Source organism: Pangasianodon hypophthalmus, chromosome 1 (assembly GCF_027358585.1).
Source record: "Pangasianodon hypophthalmus isolate fPanHyp1 chromosome 1, fPanHyp1.pri, whole genome shotgun sequence".
Classification (NCBI taxonomy): Eukaryota; Metazoa; Chordata; class Actinopteri; order Siluriformes; family Pangasiidae; genus Pangasianodon; species Pangasianodon hypophthalmus.
The window spans coordinates 8,479,516-8,497,109 of record NC_069710.1 but is presented as its reverse complement, the minus strand read 5'-3'; the positions used below and the strand labels follow the sequence as shown (position 1 = coordinate 8,497,109).

Genomic DNA, 17,594 nt, shown 5'->3' with positions numbered 1-17,594 from the left:
GTCTTTAAAAGACCAATTACATAATACATTACTGACTGTAAGTGTTAATGAAAAGGCCTGATTAAGAAATACAAACATTAAGCTAATTGCTCATTGGATTCTCCCTGTTACTCATCCATGTATTGCTTAGGATCATTGATTGATGGGATTATGAATGCATAAAAATGAGCTTTGTCAGTTACACTTCACAGAATATTTTGAAGACTGAGCAGAAGCGGGTCTAACAAGTGATACATTGGGGGCTGGGGGTGAGGGGCTGGATTGTCTGTGATGTTTTTTTTCCAATCAATCATAGTGCTAAGGTCATCAAAGTTTTTGTATGAAGTGCAATCAATAAAGTCTGCTGAAGCAATCCTTCTGTTTTAAACAGATAAACACTGATCAGCTCATAGAGGTTATTGATCAAACAGGCTTGTGTTCAATTTGTCAAAATCATCATTAAACAGGGGAAAATAAACAAGTTCTTTAATCAGTAGTGTACTATAAACTTAACTTCCATCATTTCATAGTTGTCTCTCTATTATAAAAACTCTCAGAGCAGTTGATTCTCCCTTGCTTGGTCTAACCAGCAAATATTGTATAAAATTTACAGAAGGTCACATAACATGAAGTCAATGTGATATAAAAATACGTGAAGATCATATGAAAACTTTGTAACAGAAACATGTGACATGACCTGCGTGGTCATGGATAAAAATCTGTGTGTCATCAATTACACACAGAGATCAGATTCATCATTACAGACGTTGAGTAACATAAGTGAATTGAACACTGTAGGCATATTTCATGCAGATCATTAAACCCCAAGTCTAAATTGTAGGAAAAATGGATTATTTTGTGTTCTGGACATTAGTGTACAGAAACTCAGACAGTTTGTTGCTCATATCCCATATGACCAGTGGATTTTTTCAAGCACTTACTCCAATTGAAAGATCTATTCAACATGTGACATTTGTCCTTTGTCTAAAATAACTTTTCCCAAGTTATGCTGAATGTTTGGCTCCCAAGACCAAATCCTACAAGGGGATTTCCTAGACATTTGAATGCACATTACGGTGCATTCCTCAAAGATGTCATGCTTTATGAATCACATCAAATATCGTTTGTGTATCATGTTAATTAATGTTTACCTCCTAAAGAACATAATATATTATTAAATTATACTTACTTGATATTTTTATTTTGAAATAAACAGAGTCTGGTATTAGAGGAACATTTATGTTTTTTTTTTATTCTGAGAGTTTTGTTGTTGCTGCTAGAGGGAAGATCGTGTGTCTGTGAGCACTCTCATAGTCAGGATAAACATAAGATAAACACATGAGAGCTCTCTCTCTCTCTCTCTCTCTCACACACACACACACACACACACAGATGCACACACACACACACCTGTTCATCTCTTTCATCATTCCTCCAGTCTGCTGGACTGTCACACCTGCAACACAGTTCAGCCACATGATTCTTGGGGTGTAATGTTCTCCCTTGTTTGTTTCCCAAAATAACATGGAAACACCTATAGTCCCCATTTGCTAGAAAAGCCTTTAGCACAGCACATTTGGGATTTATGGAAATATACTCTGGATCTATGTAGTGTAAACAGAAATGTAATGGGTTTAGAACATTCAACATTCACCTAATTCTTTGTGTAAGCTAGCAGACTGCCTGTAAAGAATACTTATAGGTCCTAGAAGTGTAAATAGCTGGATTTCCTGTGAAATGCATGTGCAAATTCAGAAATGTTTGAATTAACTGTATCTTCAATGTATATCCACAAGGTTTCAGCATTAAGATCAAATCTAGGATCCTGACAAATGTATGTCATCAATTTTAGAAACATCCCACGCAACAATAGAAGAGACCAATGCTACTTCAGTGACCTCGGTGATTTACTGCTTCATGTCTGGGCATGTTAATATGCCTTTGCATTACAATACTGGAGTGACATGACCAAGACGTGCAAAAGCTTAGAGAATTTTCACTTTAGCAAATGCTCACAGGTTACTTTTTGAACTGTCCAAAGTGTAGCAACTCTAGTTTATTACTTGTTAAATGCAATAGTTACTATATTGTTAAGAGTTGCTTATGTACTGAAATAAGATACAGAGTCTCACAAGATTTCCAAAATGAATCACATTTTATTTCAAACATCTAAAACATAAGGTATGCTTTATTACATTTTAAAATCAATATTAAACACTGAAATAAAATAAATATTATACATTGAAATGTCTTTGAAATGTGAACAATTTTATAATAATTGCAGAACATATTTCATGTTTCAAAACTGAATTGAAAAATAAAACTTAATACAATATAGAATTTGATATAGAGCTGCAGACACTGTTTCAAGGGACGATGGAAACTCATTAGAAGAATCAGTGAATAGGAAATTGTAGGAATGTTTTTGGATAAAGTTGTGTGGATAATGAAAGCATTCACTACAAAGTGCTAGACATTAAAGGAGCATTTAAACTAAATAACTCATGTGCATACCTACTTACAGTACATTTAAAAGAAATGGAAAAACTGCCAAGATGTCTTGCTCAATCATCTGGTAAATGTGACCTAAGATTTTGAGGAAGAGTTATTGCTACGTTACAATGAGTTGTTATATGCTCAAATGATGCTGCTCTTTTATTGCATATCTAGAATATCTTATGATCAAGTTCCCTATGTGACTAGAACAGCTGTACGTCATGTAACTCATCAACTACAACTTATATTCATCATACATGATTCTGTAAAACACATGCAGATTCCTGCATGCATCTAAGTCATTGAAAGCTTTTTACTTATAGACATAGCTTTCTCATTCAGCATTCAATGACCACTCTGTGTACACAGTGCTGAATTTTCAGCAGCATTATAATCACATTCATGTGGGAAAAGGCTTGTGTGAGATACACACCATCTGAACTGAGCCATGGTCAAAGAGTTTAAATGGCAAAGTGCCTTTTGATGTCCATGCATCTGTCTCTGGGTCATAGCAGTCAAAGCTGTCTGAATCCTGGACATCATTATGGCTGTTAATGTATCGTCCCCCAGTGACATAGAGTCTGTTGTTGATGACGGTGGCTGAGTGATGCATCCTTCTCTCTTTCATATTCTTACATTTAATAAATCTGTTTGCTTTAATGTCATATGCCACCATTCTTCTTGTATAGCCTGTGAAAGGAAAGGTTTCTAGATTGAGCAAATAGAAGCAAATAAACAAATCTGGACCTTTTTAACATTATTTTTGCACAGTTAATTAAATTACTCAGTGTACCTCCAATAATATAGATTTTGCCATCAATTACTGAAGCAGGGGCACTAACATTCTTCACCATCCTGTTCTCTATTTTACACCAGAGATTTCTTCCAATGTGGTACACCTAGTGAACATAAAATGTTATGCCAAACCAGTTTTCAAAAGATCTACCATTTACATTTCATCTTGTATGACAGATCATTAAAATCTCGAGCTCATTAGTGACCTTACCTGAATCATTCGTACTGGATTTTGCATGGCATCTTCCCCACCAAATACATAGATTCTCTGGTTATGTGCTGCTACAGCAGGGTGCTGAACTGCTTCTGGCAATGGAGCCATGGACTCCCATAGGTTGAACATGGTATTGTATCTCTCCACCCCATTGGAGATCTGTCTGTCACCTGTAATGCCACCTAAAACAAAGATGAACTGTAGATAGGAGATGCTCTGATGGCCAAATCGAGGCACCAGCATGGGCTCTGCAACCCTCCACTGATTCATTTTTAGGGAGAGTGTGTAAACTGTGGCAGAAGGTACACCACCTCCTCCTGTGGTCATGGTGAGACCTCCCAGAACATACAGGATGCTGTGCATGCAGACGTAAGAGGCACGATAGAGTCGTACAGGTAACTTAGCCAGCCATTGCCAGCACCCTGTCTGTTCATCAAATAGCAGCGCCTCGCGAGATGTGCGCTCATTGTTTTTACGCCCACCTACAACGACTAGAGCTTCTTTAAAGGCATGACGTCGTGGAGCAGTCCAGAATGGTTGCAGTTCACCCGGACAATGGGAACCAACAGAAAAGAGGAGACGTCTGACTGATTCAATGATCTCAGTACAAAGGGAGGAGGACTGCACCAATGGATCACTGGCAATGAACTGGAAGAGGTAGGAGGGGTGGATGTGTCGTAGCCTCACCTGTCGGAAAAGGTCGTGGATAGCACCTTGGCGGGCAAAAGGGTCATGATGGATCCAAGCCAGGAGGATTTCAAACACCTGCTCCTCCTCAGCACACAACTGGTCATCTTCTAAGTAACCAACCAACTCTTTCAGGGAGAGTTCACAGAAGTCCTCGGAAGTCATAACGTCAGAGAAGCTTTTCACAGCCATCTCTCGAGCTTTCTGCTGCAAACTGGTGCAGTGTAGAATCTCTGAAAGGCGGATCATGCTCAAGCAGTTGTCCGGCCTGAGCTGGGCCTGCAAGAAGGTTGAGCATGCCTCGAAAAGCCGCTCATAGTGTAGCATGGCAGCAGCTTGCATCAGAGGGAGAACTGACTCCATTGTAATACTAACGGCTCCTGTGTAAACATAGTCCACAATGCTGTTCAGGGCATTATAGGGAACTCCCTGCATATCCACCCGAGCCTGGTGTCTTTCACAAAAGTTGCTGCAGAACATAGCATGGAAATAGGGGCTGCTGGACACCAGAACATTACGGTGACAGGGGATCTCATTGCCATCAGAACAAAGGACAACATCTGTGAGGATTTGCTCTTTCCTCAAGTTGTTCAGCTGCAAGGGGAGGGTGGACAACAGCTCTTTGTCTTTATAGTGGAGGACCTCCGTTAATGCACCATCTAAGCTGTGAGCAAGAGCAGATGACAGATTTAAGATCTACCACATCTTGAATTTGGTCATTATTAGGACAAAGAGAATTAATTTTCCTTGTCATGCTGTTAATAGAATGACATTTTATGCCTCTAGGGGAATGTTACTGAGTTCATGATTGATGGCATAATACCTGAATATGCTATCAGTGAGTTGTTGTCATTCAGTAGAGACAGAAGTCAGACCCACTATTAGCAATCATTAAACAACACATTTTCTGGAGCCTATCCTGGGAACATTGGGTGTGAGGCGGGAATACATCCTAGATGGGACTCCTGTCCATTGCAGGGCACCATGCACACACATTCACACGCTCATGCACAATTAGGCGCAATTTATCTCAGCCAATCAACCTACTAGATTTTGGGAGGTCGGAGGAAACCGGAGAACCCAGAGTAAACTCACATGGACATGGGGAGTACATGCACAAAAACTCAGCTCAAGATCGAACCAGAGATCCTGAAGCTGTGAAGCAGCAATGCTGCCCGCTTTGCCACTACACCACAGCGTTTGCCATTTTTTCTAAGCTACAACAGCTTTATTATAAGACTGATTAAACAGACATTAAATTCCATAAGGTTATATAGAGAATATTTAATTACACATACCACGCATGATTTATTTTTTTTTCTAGCTCACAAGAATGCATGTTTTATCATCATGTTTCTACTTCAGATGTCTTCACATGCTAAAACGATAGCAATGTTCTTGCAAGAGAACTGTTCACATTTTATTTATTCTTTGCAAGAAAGAACCAACATGTTAAATGTCTTCTTTTTAACACAATATAATAATATTTACTTATCATGTTAGTTTCTTATGTTAGTCTCTAATAACTATCAACTCAGAACAGCGGATACAACCTGATGTATGTGTATATAGCATTAAAGAATTGAAGTTAAAGATGTGACAGTTGCTATAGTCATCTATATCCAATAGTTGTATCTACAGATGTCTCTAGAGATCTATACTGTCAGTTAGTCAGTCGTCTTACCTGGTTTTAGCCAGCGTGTAACACATCCTGTGGGTTTTTGTACCTGCTTTAGTATAAGCAAAGCTCATCCAGACACAGCCAAATCTATAACGTGTTTTCTGGGGTCTCTTTGTATCTTTGTATCTGCAATCTGAAACAGTAGCAGATAGATGTTTATACGATGGGTCATGCAGTGTTGTTTGTTGTCAGGCTTTCCTTCCATGAGGCTCTGTGTACATTCCAGTCACCCTAAAAATAGAAATGCCCCTGCCTCTGTCTGAGCTGCAGCTACTCTTACTAACACCAGCATGTGACATCCCCTTTCCCCCTCTCTTTTTCCAGCACACAAGCTTCTTCCCTGTTTACATAGGGCATTGAAGTTCGTGGTACCCAACAGACATTTGAGTAGCTGGCCATGTACTTGGAATGCCCCCACCTTCTTTCTGAGTGTTACTACAGCAGCCAAATGAAAGAAAACAAGGTGAGACTATGAGAGGAGGTGGGATTGTTGAGAGACTATGTACATCCCATAAATCCAATATGATATAAATGTGTTATAGAATTTCAGGCCACCGGATACACAGTCAGGAACATTCAAAATACGGTTAATATTTTCTTATTTTATAATGAAAAAATGTATTATAATAGTCAATAGTGCTATCTCTGTATTAAAGTGCCCATATTGTCTTCTCTTCATTCCAGTTCCATTCCATTCGTTTCATATTTCAATATTTTTTAGCAATCATTTAAATCTTCATGAACTGAGATACTTTTACTTTAAAGGTATATCTAATCCAACATGCTAGACTACCATGGCTCTAGAGGTTCTTTTCTTAGTATCCACCCTTGGACAGAGATGTCAGTATGTTCAATATGTACATTTTGTACATTTGGTGATATTTGTGAAGTCAGACCAAAACATTTGGACCAAAATACACTTTTGCTCAGTATTTTTGAATTTAAAAATACTCTAAAACACTTTGCAGTTGAAATACATCTTTATCACAAATCAAACTGGCATTTCCATGAACTGTTGTTGCATCTTCTACAGAACATTGACGACTGAGCAACCAGACTGGGTGTTAGGTGTCCCATGTGTTGGCACAGCATGTTACATACAGGCAGCACCTGGTTAATGTCTGTAGTGTGTTTTGACACTGTGGATGACAGGGATGAGGCAATAAAGTTTCACTTTCCGTCCTGTGTACTTTGCATAATTATGGAGGATAATGACCCTGAGACCTTTTGCACACTACGGACATTTGTAAAAGGAGAGTTGTTTGTAACCAGTGGGTGAGGATGCAACCTGAGTAACAACCTTCTGTTAGGTTCAAAAGTATGACTGGAGCCAGTAATCACAGGTCTTTCACTGCTGCACTTTATCTTGTTTTGTTAAGCTGTTTTGGCTGAAACATACAGTTCCACATAGCAGTAGAATCTAATACCATATTTATTAATAATTGTACCCAGTTGTAATAACAATAATAACAACAACAATAATAATTGTAAAGCTGTAATTTACAACTTTAGCCAGTGCTGTACTATTTTCTGTATTACTCCCAACCAGTCAAACTACATTAACCTTGAGTCCAGTCAATTTCCATGTCAGCTGACGGACCCCATGCTCCTTCATGTGACCAATCACTGCAATCACTGTCACACACTGGGCAGACCTGAGCACAATTAGTACATGCCTTTCTAAACTCTGAGCTGTTTTGCATACCTTTGCAAAATGTCACTCCAGAATCCTTCTCTGTCATGTTACTAAACTGTCTTCATAACTGTTTCTTTGATTTTGACCCTGATCTCATTTTTCTTTTTATGGCCATTTTCTCATACCATTGCTTTTTCATGGTTTTTGATTATTATAGTGCTCTCTTGCTTTGGTTGTGTTTTTATTAATCAGCTTGGCCCTACACTTGCATTCCTGTAGTCTGTAAGTTCAGTGCACACATTCCATTATGGTGAGCTCTGTGCATTTGATAAAAATGAGGAAAGCTGTTATGCTGCAATGCACCAGTGTGAAATTGGGGTTTGATGCTGAGCAGTACTCATTACAGTATATCAAGAAATTTTATAGCTTCAGTCTAGGCTTGCCAATATGTTCATCCACCTTGATACTATGGCCTTGGACGTCACCTTCACTAATTTACATACCTCAGCAATGTTACCCTTAGGCTACCTCTCATGATGAAAACATACACTGTTAGCACCTACATGAATAACTATCCTAGAAAACCTACACTTGCCTTTAGGTTGTCCTGATGCTTCCTAACAGTGTGGTCTCATGAAGCTGCCAAGGTAGCAGACATCTCAGGTAATCTTAAGGTACAGCTTCCCAACCCTGATCCTGTCCTGCACATTTTAGTCTTTTCCCTGCTCCCAACACTCCTAATTCAATTAATCAGCTAATTAACAGCCCTTTTTAGGTGAATCACACACAAACACCCATCCACCCACCACATACAATTTAAAGAATCCCTTCCACATACCAGCCTGGCTTCTGCGTTTACATTACCAAATCTTTGCCACCATTAACTACTTTCTTACACTGTCACTATTTTGACTTTTCTCAAGTTAATAAGATGTCGTTATGCAAAATTATTAAAAAATGTTGACAAGAAATAGCTCAGTAGCGCCATCTAGTGCATAATGAGGATAGGTATGGCCAGGCCACTTGATGTCCCACTGAGTAAGACTTGATATAACCTTCATATAAATATATAGGTTCTCTTTAAGTAACAGTGAATATATTATTGTTACAGTACTGACATTACTGCAGTGTGTATATATCTATCTGTGTGTATGTATGTACTGTACTGTGCAAAAGTCTTAGGCACATGCAAAGAAATGCTGTAGAGCGAAGATGCCTTCAAAAATAATGAAATTAAATATTTTTACATTAAAAATACTATAAAGTGCAGTAAACAGTAATAAATGAAACAAAGTCAATATTTGGTGTGACGATCCTTTGCTTTTTTTTAAAAAAAAAAAAATAGTAGTCTCAGGTATAATTTGTGCAGTTTTATAAGAAAATGAGCTGTAAGTGTTACTGAGCATCTTGCAGAAGCAGCCAGAGTTCTTCTGGAGACTTTGACTGTCACACTTACTTCTTATTTTTGCAGCTAAACCCAGCAGCCTTCATTATGTATTTTGTCTGAAAAGTGTCTCTTATGTAATATGCTGCTTTCTTTACTGACATACAAACATTGTTCTGTAACATTGAATTTTGTGCTGGAAAACTAATGTTTGGAAATCTAAAATGTTTTTGTACTGAATCAATAATGTAGAAGTCATAAAATAAAAATCTATAACAAAGTTCGTACTAAAGAAAATAGGGTGCCTAAGACTTTTGCACAGTACAGTATGCATGTATCTACTGTACCTATCTATCTATCTATCTATCTATCTATCTATCTATCTATCTATCTATACACACACACTGTATATTTAACTCAAAATAGCATGGTCATGTTGATAATGTGAAATTAATGTTGAATGATACATGGTGTCCATATTTACCCTGGTTACCTCCCACCACCCAAAATCATGCTGGTAGATGGATTGGCTACTTTAAATTGTGTGTGTGTCACCCTGCAATGGAGAGGTTCTGGATTCACCCTGACCAGGACAAAATGTTTGTGAATAAGCTAGTAATATGTAAACCTCACATAGTCAATTCAGCCTTCATATAATTAAGTGCCTCTCATGTATCTGTGCATTTCAGCATTTCAGAAATCTTGCCAGAATACTACACTATGCTGAAAGGGCACACCAATTCCAGAATCCAGTAATTATATTCTGCGCAGGCTTTCCAATGAAGTCCATCTAAATTGCATTTGTTATTATATGCCTGCATTGTGAGCCAAGGTAATCATACATGGCAATTAAGAAAAGCTAATAAGAAAAGCTAAGATAATGCACAGCTTTGTACCATTTAGATTTGCTTGTGCACAATAAATGTCAGAGCACAATATCTATCTACCTGACACCTTGCTGCAGTGGTAAATCAATGTAACAGATTCTATTAAATACGTGCGAAATATACCTTGTTTTATAAAGGAAATATGAGAAACTGTACCACTTTTCCTTGCCAGTTATACCGCAGAGTCAAAGGGGTGTCAGCGTTCAGTTGTGAAAGGCTGCAGCTATACAGAGATATACGTTTTCCTTCTTCTAACACACAGAGTTCAACCCATTAGGTCCTTTGTAAATAGCCACTGTCTCAAGTCAGGTGTGTTACATTTAAATTCTTGAATCCTGAATCTTGAATAAATGAGCTATGCTGCACTGATATAGCAAGAGACTGGCACCTGTGGCCTACAACAGTGACCATATCAGTTTAGTGCAAGTAGCAGTCTGGAGCAGCACAGTTCCAAAAGTACAAGAACACAGAAATAATATTATAAGAAAAAGGCATAAGAATCGTGTGTATATGCGCAAAAAGGAAACATCAGTCAGTCTGTCATTGCATGTCAAAATGAAGAATGTGGAGGATGTAGTGAAGTTACACTTGTGTGCAAATTTCACAAATTCAGGGAAAGTGCTGAGTCCAGGTATGTTGATTTTTGTGAGCATTTTCGTCTCTTTTCTCTCTCCAATCATATTCTTTTGTGCATAGCCTAATATTCTATTCCTGTAATATTACATTCATTAATAATAAGATTTTTTTTGTTTTTACATTTTTATACAGTGTCCATAGAACACTGTTGTAGGAAAGCATTCAGTATGCCTGTCAAAAATGGACACAGAGGAATGAAACATGAAAGGAGAGAAATTTCACTGAAGAGGTGTTGGTCCAGGTAAGGGTCATAAGTTAGTGTGCAGCAGGTGAAAATATAGACTACGATACAATGTTACAGTGCTAGGATTATGTTATTATTATTATTATTATTATATAATTGAATAATGGTCAATGTGACAATGCAGTTAGGGGGAAAGCAGCAGATCTGGAAAGGTACAGTAGGATCAGTGTCATGTCAACTTCAGAACTGGTGTCCAACTACACATCCCAGAATTCAGCGTGGCCTGCAAACATGGCCGCTGAGGACTACAATACCTAAACTTTCTCAGGTTCACACTCACTAGACTACTGATTACACACAAGTGAACTCAATCACCTTCACAGCACACTCTCACAATATATGAGGACTCTCAACACACACATGCATCGCGAAAGTATACGTTCAGTGTTTCTATACCTGTCGACACCAAGCCTTTTCATTCTTGTTTGTCTCTCTGTTTTTTTGATATAGATCTGGTTTTCCCGTTTTGTAATTCTGCTTAGCCCAGTTCATGTTGTTTGATCATCGCCTGACCCTTGCCTGTTTTTTGACTTCATTTTTGGATTACATCTCTGTCATGTTTGCTACGATTAATAAAGCCATTGAGTACCTGCACTTGCGTCCTCAATTGGTTCCTGACAGTCAGACAATAAAGCCCTCAGTTTATCCACATCTCTGGAAGTAAATAAATTCTTTTGTGAGAATAATTTAGCTTCGATGATCATGTATTAACTGTAATAACAGTAATATATTAAGCATAAATATGTTGCAACTATAGTTAAGAGACATAGACAGAAAGATATAATAGTTAAGAGACACAGATACAATTAAGCATTTAACAACCATGCTCTGTGGCATGTATAAAACTGCCACAACCCAAGTTCACCTAGATTTTGGATCAAAATGGCAAAAGAAAAAGATCATGAAAAGTGATTTTGAAAGAGGTTCATTATTGTTGCACAGAGCAGTAGGATGGCAGGACCTTCAGTGAAAGTCAAAGTCTGTTCAAATGGCTGTGTTTCAGCAGGAACAGTGACAGCTGCATTTAGATCCCAGTTTAAGTGCATGTGTCTTGTACACTAAGGAAACTGCACAGGTCTGAATGCTTGAACCCTACAATGAAGAAGTCTACGGCACTGTGAGGGCATTTTGCTGGCGTGGTCTGGGTCTCCAAAGGGAAGAGTCACTGAAAATCAATATATAGTTCTTCTTAAAGTTATCCTAACCTTTATCCTATGATAAAACATTTCTATCCTCATTGAAGTGTGTATGAAAATTATGTAAATCATATGCTATAGCCACAGTCACCAGATCGCAACAAAAACTGAACACCAGACAGAGATTTTGGAGCAACATGTAAGACAGAGCTTAATACCACCATCATCAAAACACCAACTGAGGGACTATCTTTTGGAAGAAAGAGAGAATTTGTTGTTTAACCCTCCAGTACAGTTGAAGCTGTTCTGGTGGCTTGTGGTGGCCCAACACCTTAGTAAGAAACTTTATTAGTTTCTCCTTTAATTTGTCACGTGATTGTATCATACACATTGACAAAGAAGCAGCCTGGAATTCATGACATACAATGCATATGTCAGTACTTAATGGTTGTCCCACATATAAAACATATCCAACAAAAGAACTCATTAAAGAATGTATGCTTAGATGAATGCCAGACACCTTGCATACAATCACGATTAAGCTAACAAATATCATCTGTTGCAGTAGGCTTAGTCTGCAAGGTACCATTACACAGTTTGCTAGCACATATGTATCTACCAATTTGAATAACCCCAACCAACAGGCATATGTGTTATATACCTCATTGACAAAGGCAATATATAAAGAATGTGACAAGTTGAGAGAACTACAGAATTGTGTAATGATTAAAAAAAGAGTTTTTGGTTACTGACACAGTCCAATGCCACTGGTGCCTGCTAGACTAAGTGCTATGTGATAGAAGCAGTGGCCTAAATGAAAGTGATTCTGATCAAGAGCCAAAACAGAACAATATTAGGAGTGCTTGAGAATGAGTCATTACATAACACCTGTTCTCAGTGGCTAACAGATCTGACAAAAGAATACAAATTATAGCCTCCCAGAACAGGAATAACAGGTCAAAAACAATGGGTCCAGCAACAGTGCCAGACATAATCAATGTCTACTACTTAAAGAACCTAACCGCCCAGCCTAGGGGCACAAACGTACAGCTGTTAACAACAGGCTTCTTCCCTGACTGCCTGACCCAAGGTAAGACAGTACTTATCATAGAAGATCTCAATACTAATGGCAGCTTGTAATTAGGGGCAGAACCATTTATATCAGCTGTTCAACCAGTGATAACCTTCAAGTCCTTTAAGTCCCCATTCACAACTTCATAAATTTTAAATTCCGTTGAAATGCTAATTTTAATATATATTTCCCATGCTGAGATGAAGAACAAAAATATCTCCCTTTTCCTATGCCCAATTTTTTTGGTCTAGTTTCAGGTCTTTTGTATGGTTTTTGAGATGTAATTGGGCTTGAAATTTTGCTGAAACCTGTCAAACCTGGTTAATAATATTACCTTCAACACATTTTGACAAAGGTATCAATAAAACCTCTCAAAACGAGCTGCTAGACTGTATGCTGGATGATTGTATGTTGTCGATTCTTAACTGCCTATTACAGGTTTACTCTAAAAAAAAAATCACTAGATAGTAGCCTATGGCATAAGTCAAGTGTGATAGCCTCTTGACTTAATTTTGTGTGAGGCTATGTTATTATTAATGCCATCCTGCCCAACCAAAACCTGTGGTCATGAGCCACTGCTGCTCAATGCCATGTCTATCCATAACCTGCTAAAATCTTCAGAAAGCGTTATAATGTATTGTATATGCTGCTCAGTTGAGGGCTTATGGCTTATGTAAATGCAGCTATTTATGCTATCAAAGACTCTTTTGTTGTCAGGCATAGAGAAGTGCTGCCTGCTATTTTCATTCACTTCATCCATGACAGGGGCTTAAACACACTGTGGTTTTGTAATAACAACAATCAATGGTACTGTCATTATTATTCTGTTTATTGTGCACAGTTTCTTCTCATATTTTAAAAATTGTGGTATAAAGCTAAGCTGAGAGTAAGACCCTCTAATTAGGAACCCTACTTATGGTTTGCATCCAGGTGTACATGGATTAAGTGGCGTAAATCAAAGCACCATTTTCTGATGTATTTCGTTGGGTGGAAAGTGTTCAATTAGGACTGAAGCACAGGATCACCACACTTTTATCTTTTAATTCCTTTTATGCACTCATTTGTGATCTTTCCTCAAATATCCCCTTTGAAGGACATAATCCTGGGTAGACCCATGTAGAAGTGACCTCAGATACAAATTATTTTCCAAATTTGCCACTAATCAAAAGGCATCAGAGAAATGCTACATAGACATACTCCAAAAGGAATGATATGTTATTCCCCAAATGGAAAAAGCACTGTAGTGTAACGTACAGTTGTAATTACACATTTTTTGTATTTGACCATCAGCAATGTAATCAAACCACTCTTATGCCATTCAGTCTTCCAATTGAAATACCATCAATGTGAAATGTATCACATCAAGGCACACTTTATATTTCTGCTCAAACAGTTCTCAACGAAATGCAGCAAATCATCACAGAACAAATTAGACTATTAGTGTCATGTGTCTGTGTAACCTACTTGTCTGTATAACCTACTTCTTTTCTATGATATGACTTGTACAGAATGTTCCACTACTGCACTATCAGTGAACTACCACTATCACTATCAGTTGTCTCGCAAAGTTAGTGTCAGTGGGAAAAAAACAGCTGCTAATGTGTCATTCTAGGGAAGAAGTGTTAGTTGAAAATGATCAAGAGAAAATTGAGTGCAGTATAACATTAAACTTTAAACCATTTAACATTTTAAGAATAATTGCTCTAAACAATTTTAGCTTTTTGTTCACATATGCTATAGTCGTGAATCTTTAGGTATAAATTCAGAATTTCTTTGTGATTAAATGGAACACTCTGAATGGCTGCTCCTGTAGAGGTCAGTGTAGCATGGGATAAAATAACTTAGAGTTCATATTACTCATATAACTCGTATTAATAGGACATACAACCCTTTGCTGTATGAACATTCTCATATGGGTTTTTGGATAGTTAAAGATTCTTGGATATATATGTGAAATCATTTCTGATGAGAAAGTTTCCAGAGAATCAGGACATTTCAGATACAAATCCTTAATCAGCTGTGCAAGCAAAGGCCCAAGGAAGTGAAATGAGTAGATATTTGAAATTTTGTATGATGTACTAGCTGTAGTTAAAACATTACTTTCATTCAATGAAAGGTTAGAAATCTTGTGCTTAACTACGCTTAGGATCACCTGTACCCCGGCTCATTTATGCAATCCAAACAGCCAATCCTGTGGCGGCAGTGCAATGCATAAGATCACGCAGAAACAGATCAAGAGCCTCAGTTAATGTTCACATCAGAATGTGGGCATGGTTGTTGTTGCCAGACTGCCAGTTTGCCAGTTTGAATGTTTCAGAAACTGCTGATCTCCTGGGATTTGCATAACAGTCTCTAGGGTTTACAGAGAATGGTGTGAAAACCAGAAAACATCCAGTGAGAGGCAGTTTTGTGGGCAGAAACTGGACAGTTGAAGACTGGAACATGCCCTGGTCCAGTTTTGGCGAACCTGTGCCCACTGTAGCCTCTGAATACTGTTCTTGGCTGACAGGAGTGGAACCCAGTGTAGCCATCTTCTTTTGTAGCCTATCCACGTCAATGTTCGCTGTGTTGTGCGTTCCGAGATGTTTTTCTGCATTCTGTAACCACAGCCTTCCTGTCAGCTCGACCCATCTTGCCATTCTCTTCTGACCTCTCTCATAAACTCTCACTGAGGTGACTGGACAGCTGAAGATTGGAAAAGTGTCACCTGGTCTGGTGAATCTGTAGTGGTGTTTCCAGTGGCATCAGAATGCAACATGATTGGCTGATTGGATGGATGGATTGGATTGCATGAATAAGCAAGTCTACAGATGTTCCTATTAAAGTGGCTAGGTATAGTAATAAAGAATTAAGAAGATCAACATCATTTTCTTTTTCAGAACAATTTTAAAAAAGGGGGGAGGAATGAAACACCCCATCTGAAATGGTACACCATTACAAACGCTGGGAAGCTGCAGACCAGCTGATACTCATGACAGCCTCCTTTCACTTCTCCCAGTGCGCTTCCCTGCCGTGACCTAAAGAGATACAAACCAAGCACTTCCAGCAATAATCCATCTTTGATGAAGAGCAGTAGCCTTTAGGACCCTAAACCAGGAAAGGCAGTATTAAGGGGCTTACTATTAGCTGCTTAAAATTCTTTTAATGCAACCAAAGTGAGCTCAGTGAAAACAAAAAAAGTGCTCTGTGGCACATTTTCTTCCAATTTTCTTAACTTGTGCTGGTGGTTTACTCTGAATGTGGGCATTTTTTTCTGTGACTCATTATGAAAGCTGTCACTATCAAATGTCACTAAGTTACAGTGGTGAAATGTCAGGTAGTTTGAAATCCTTCAGTTTACTCCACAGTACAATGGTACAGAGTGGGAGAAACTTTTTAACACACTGCTGGAAAAAATCTCAAAGAGCTTAAGACTTCACTATAAAACTCACAGGGTGTTGTTACTATTAGTCATTTATCATTCATGTGTCAAATATGAGAGTGCAGCCTATGCATAAATGCAGGACAGTTTCATATTATCAACTCACCTCAGTGTCAATAATATGAAACTGAAAGAGCGCTCCATAGTGTGCACGTACCGTTTAACAACCTCCATTACGTAAGTGTTAACGCTGAGACACAAACACCTAGAAGAGGCCTAGGAGAGCCACATGTGATTAATAAAATATATTTTTTTAAATGTAGTGCAATATGCAATGAATAGAAATTAATAATATAAATAATCAGCCAATACAATCTATTTAAATATAAGTTACATTTTAGAGCAGGGGTTCTGTGAGGTGAAATATAGAGATGGGTGCTCGGCATGACAATGAGTAACGAGACATGACTCACAGCAACACCCAGTGCAAGTCCTTCAGCTCTGGTGAACAAAGCAAACTCTCTGGCCAACTGTTAAGGGGGGATGATTAAAAACTGGAGCACATACCGGGAGGTGGGCTCAGTGAAGGTGACAGAATGACAGATGAGGGCAATGACAGGGCACAGCCCATGACCTGATATTGTAGCAGTGTACATATACACCTAACCTAATCTTTGGAATTATAAGGAGTAAAAAAAAAAAGTTAAAAAAATTATAAAGAACATTACCTCTCCAGAGAAGTGTTCACTTTTACTGTGCACATCAGAATCACTGGTTTATCTCAGATTTCCATGACCAGTGTTAAAAAGAGGCTACATTTGCAAATGTTTCAAACATGGGTAGAAAAAAAGAAAAAGAAAAAAATCTTAAATAGTGCAGTGCAGTAACAATCCAACCAACTTAGTTATAAGTGAACTTATCAATTATCAGTGAAGAGTTACAGTGCATACAGACTGTAATAGTCCGTTTTGTGTCCATACTGTTACATTATAGTGCACATGCTGAGATCACATAGCAAATAATACTTAAGAATGACATCAATGTACCTTTTCTACACTTTATCATAAGTCTGTATCAGAGTCTATTTATCCTGTGCACAGTACGTCAAGGACATATGTATATATTCAATGTGGTGAGGTAAAGGCTAACTGCTAACATGAGTCAAACAAAACAAAAGTCACACAAATATATATATAAAATAGAAAAATACAAAATAAAATTCAATAAGTGGGTGCAAGAAAGCATGAGGTGTGGTTTATCAGTTGAAGGGAAGGTTTTGTCACAGTGCAAAGAACAAGACCAGCACTATCAGCACTATAGTAATGTGACGAGTGACAGTAAAGTGTAAAGTGACTAAAGTGTAAAGTATATGTACAAATGGACATA

The 17,594-nt window shown here is 38.1% G+C and overlaps 1 protein-coding gene across 2 annotated transcripts; it reads right to left on the bottom strand.

Annotated features, from left to right (window-relative positions):
- Window positions 1-2,146: 2,146 nt before the first annotated feature.
- Window positions 2,147-6,156, bottom strand: klhl38b (kelch-like family member 38b). Of its 2 annotated transcripts, none has more exons than XM_026914131.3 (4): window positions 5,856-6,156; window positions 3,482-4,835; window positions 3,269-3,374; window positions 2,147-3,165 (listed from the first exon to the last, which is right to left on the bottom strand). In XM_026914131.3, exons 1-4 carry the CDS (start codon window positions 5,921-5,923, stop codon window positions 2,876-2,878), a joined length of 1,818 nt encoding a protein of 605 aa, XP_026769932.1. In that variant the 5' UTR covers window positions 5,924-6,156; the 3' UTR covers window positions 2,147-2,875. The 2 variants fall into 2 exon arrangements, with proteins under 2 accessions (XP_026769932.1, XP_053088252.1); XM_053232277.1 differs by lacking the exon at window positions 5,856-6,156 and adding an exon at window positions 4,995-5,835.
- Between the last annotated feature and the right edge of the window lie 11,438 nt (window positions 6,157-17,594).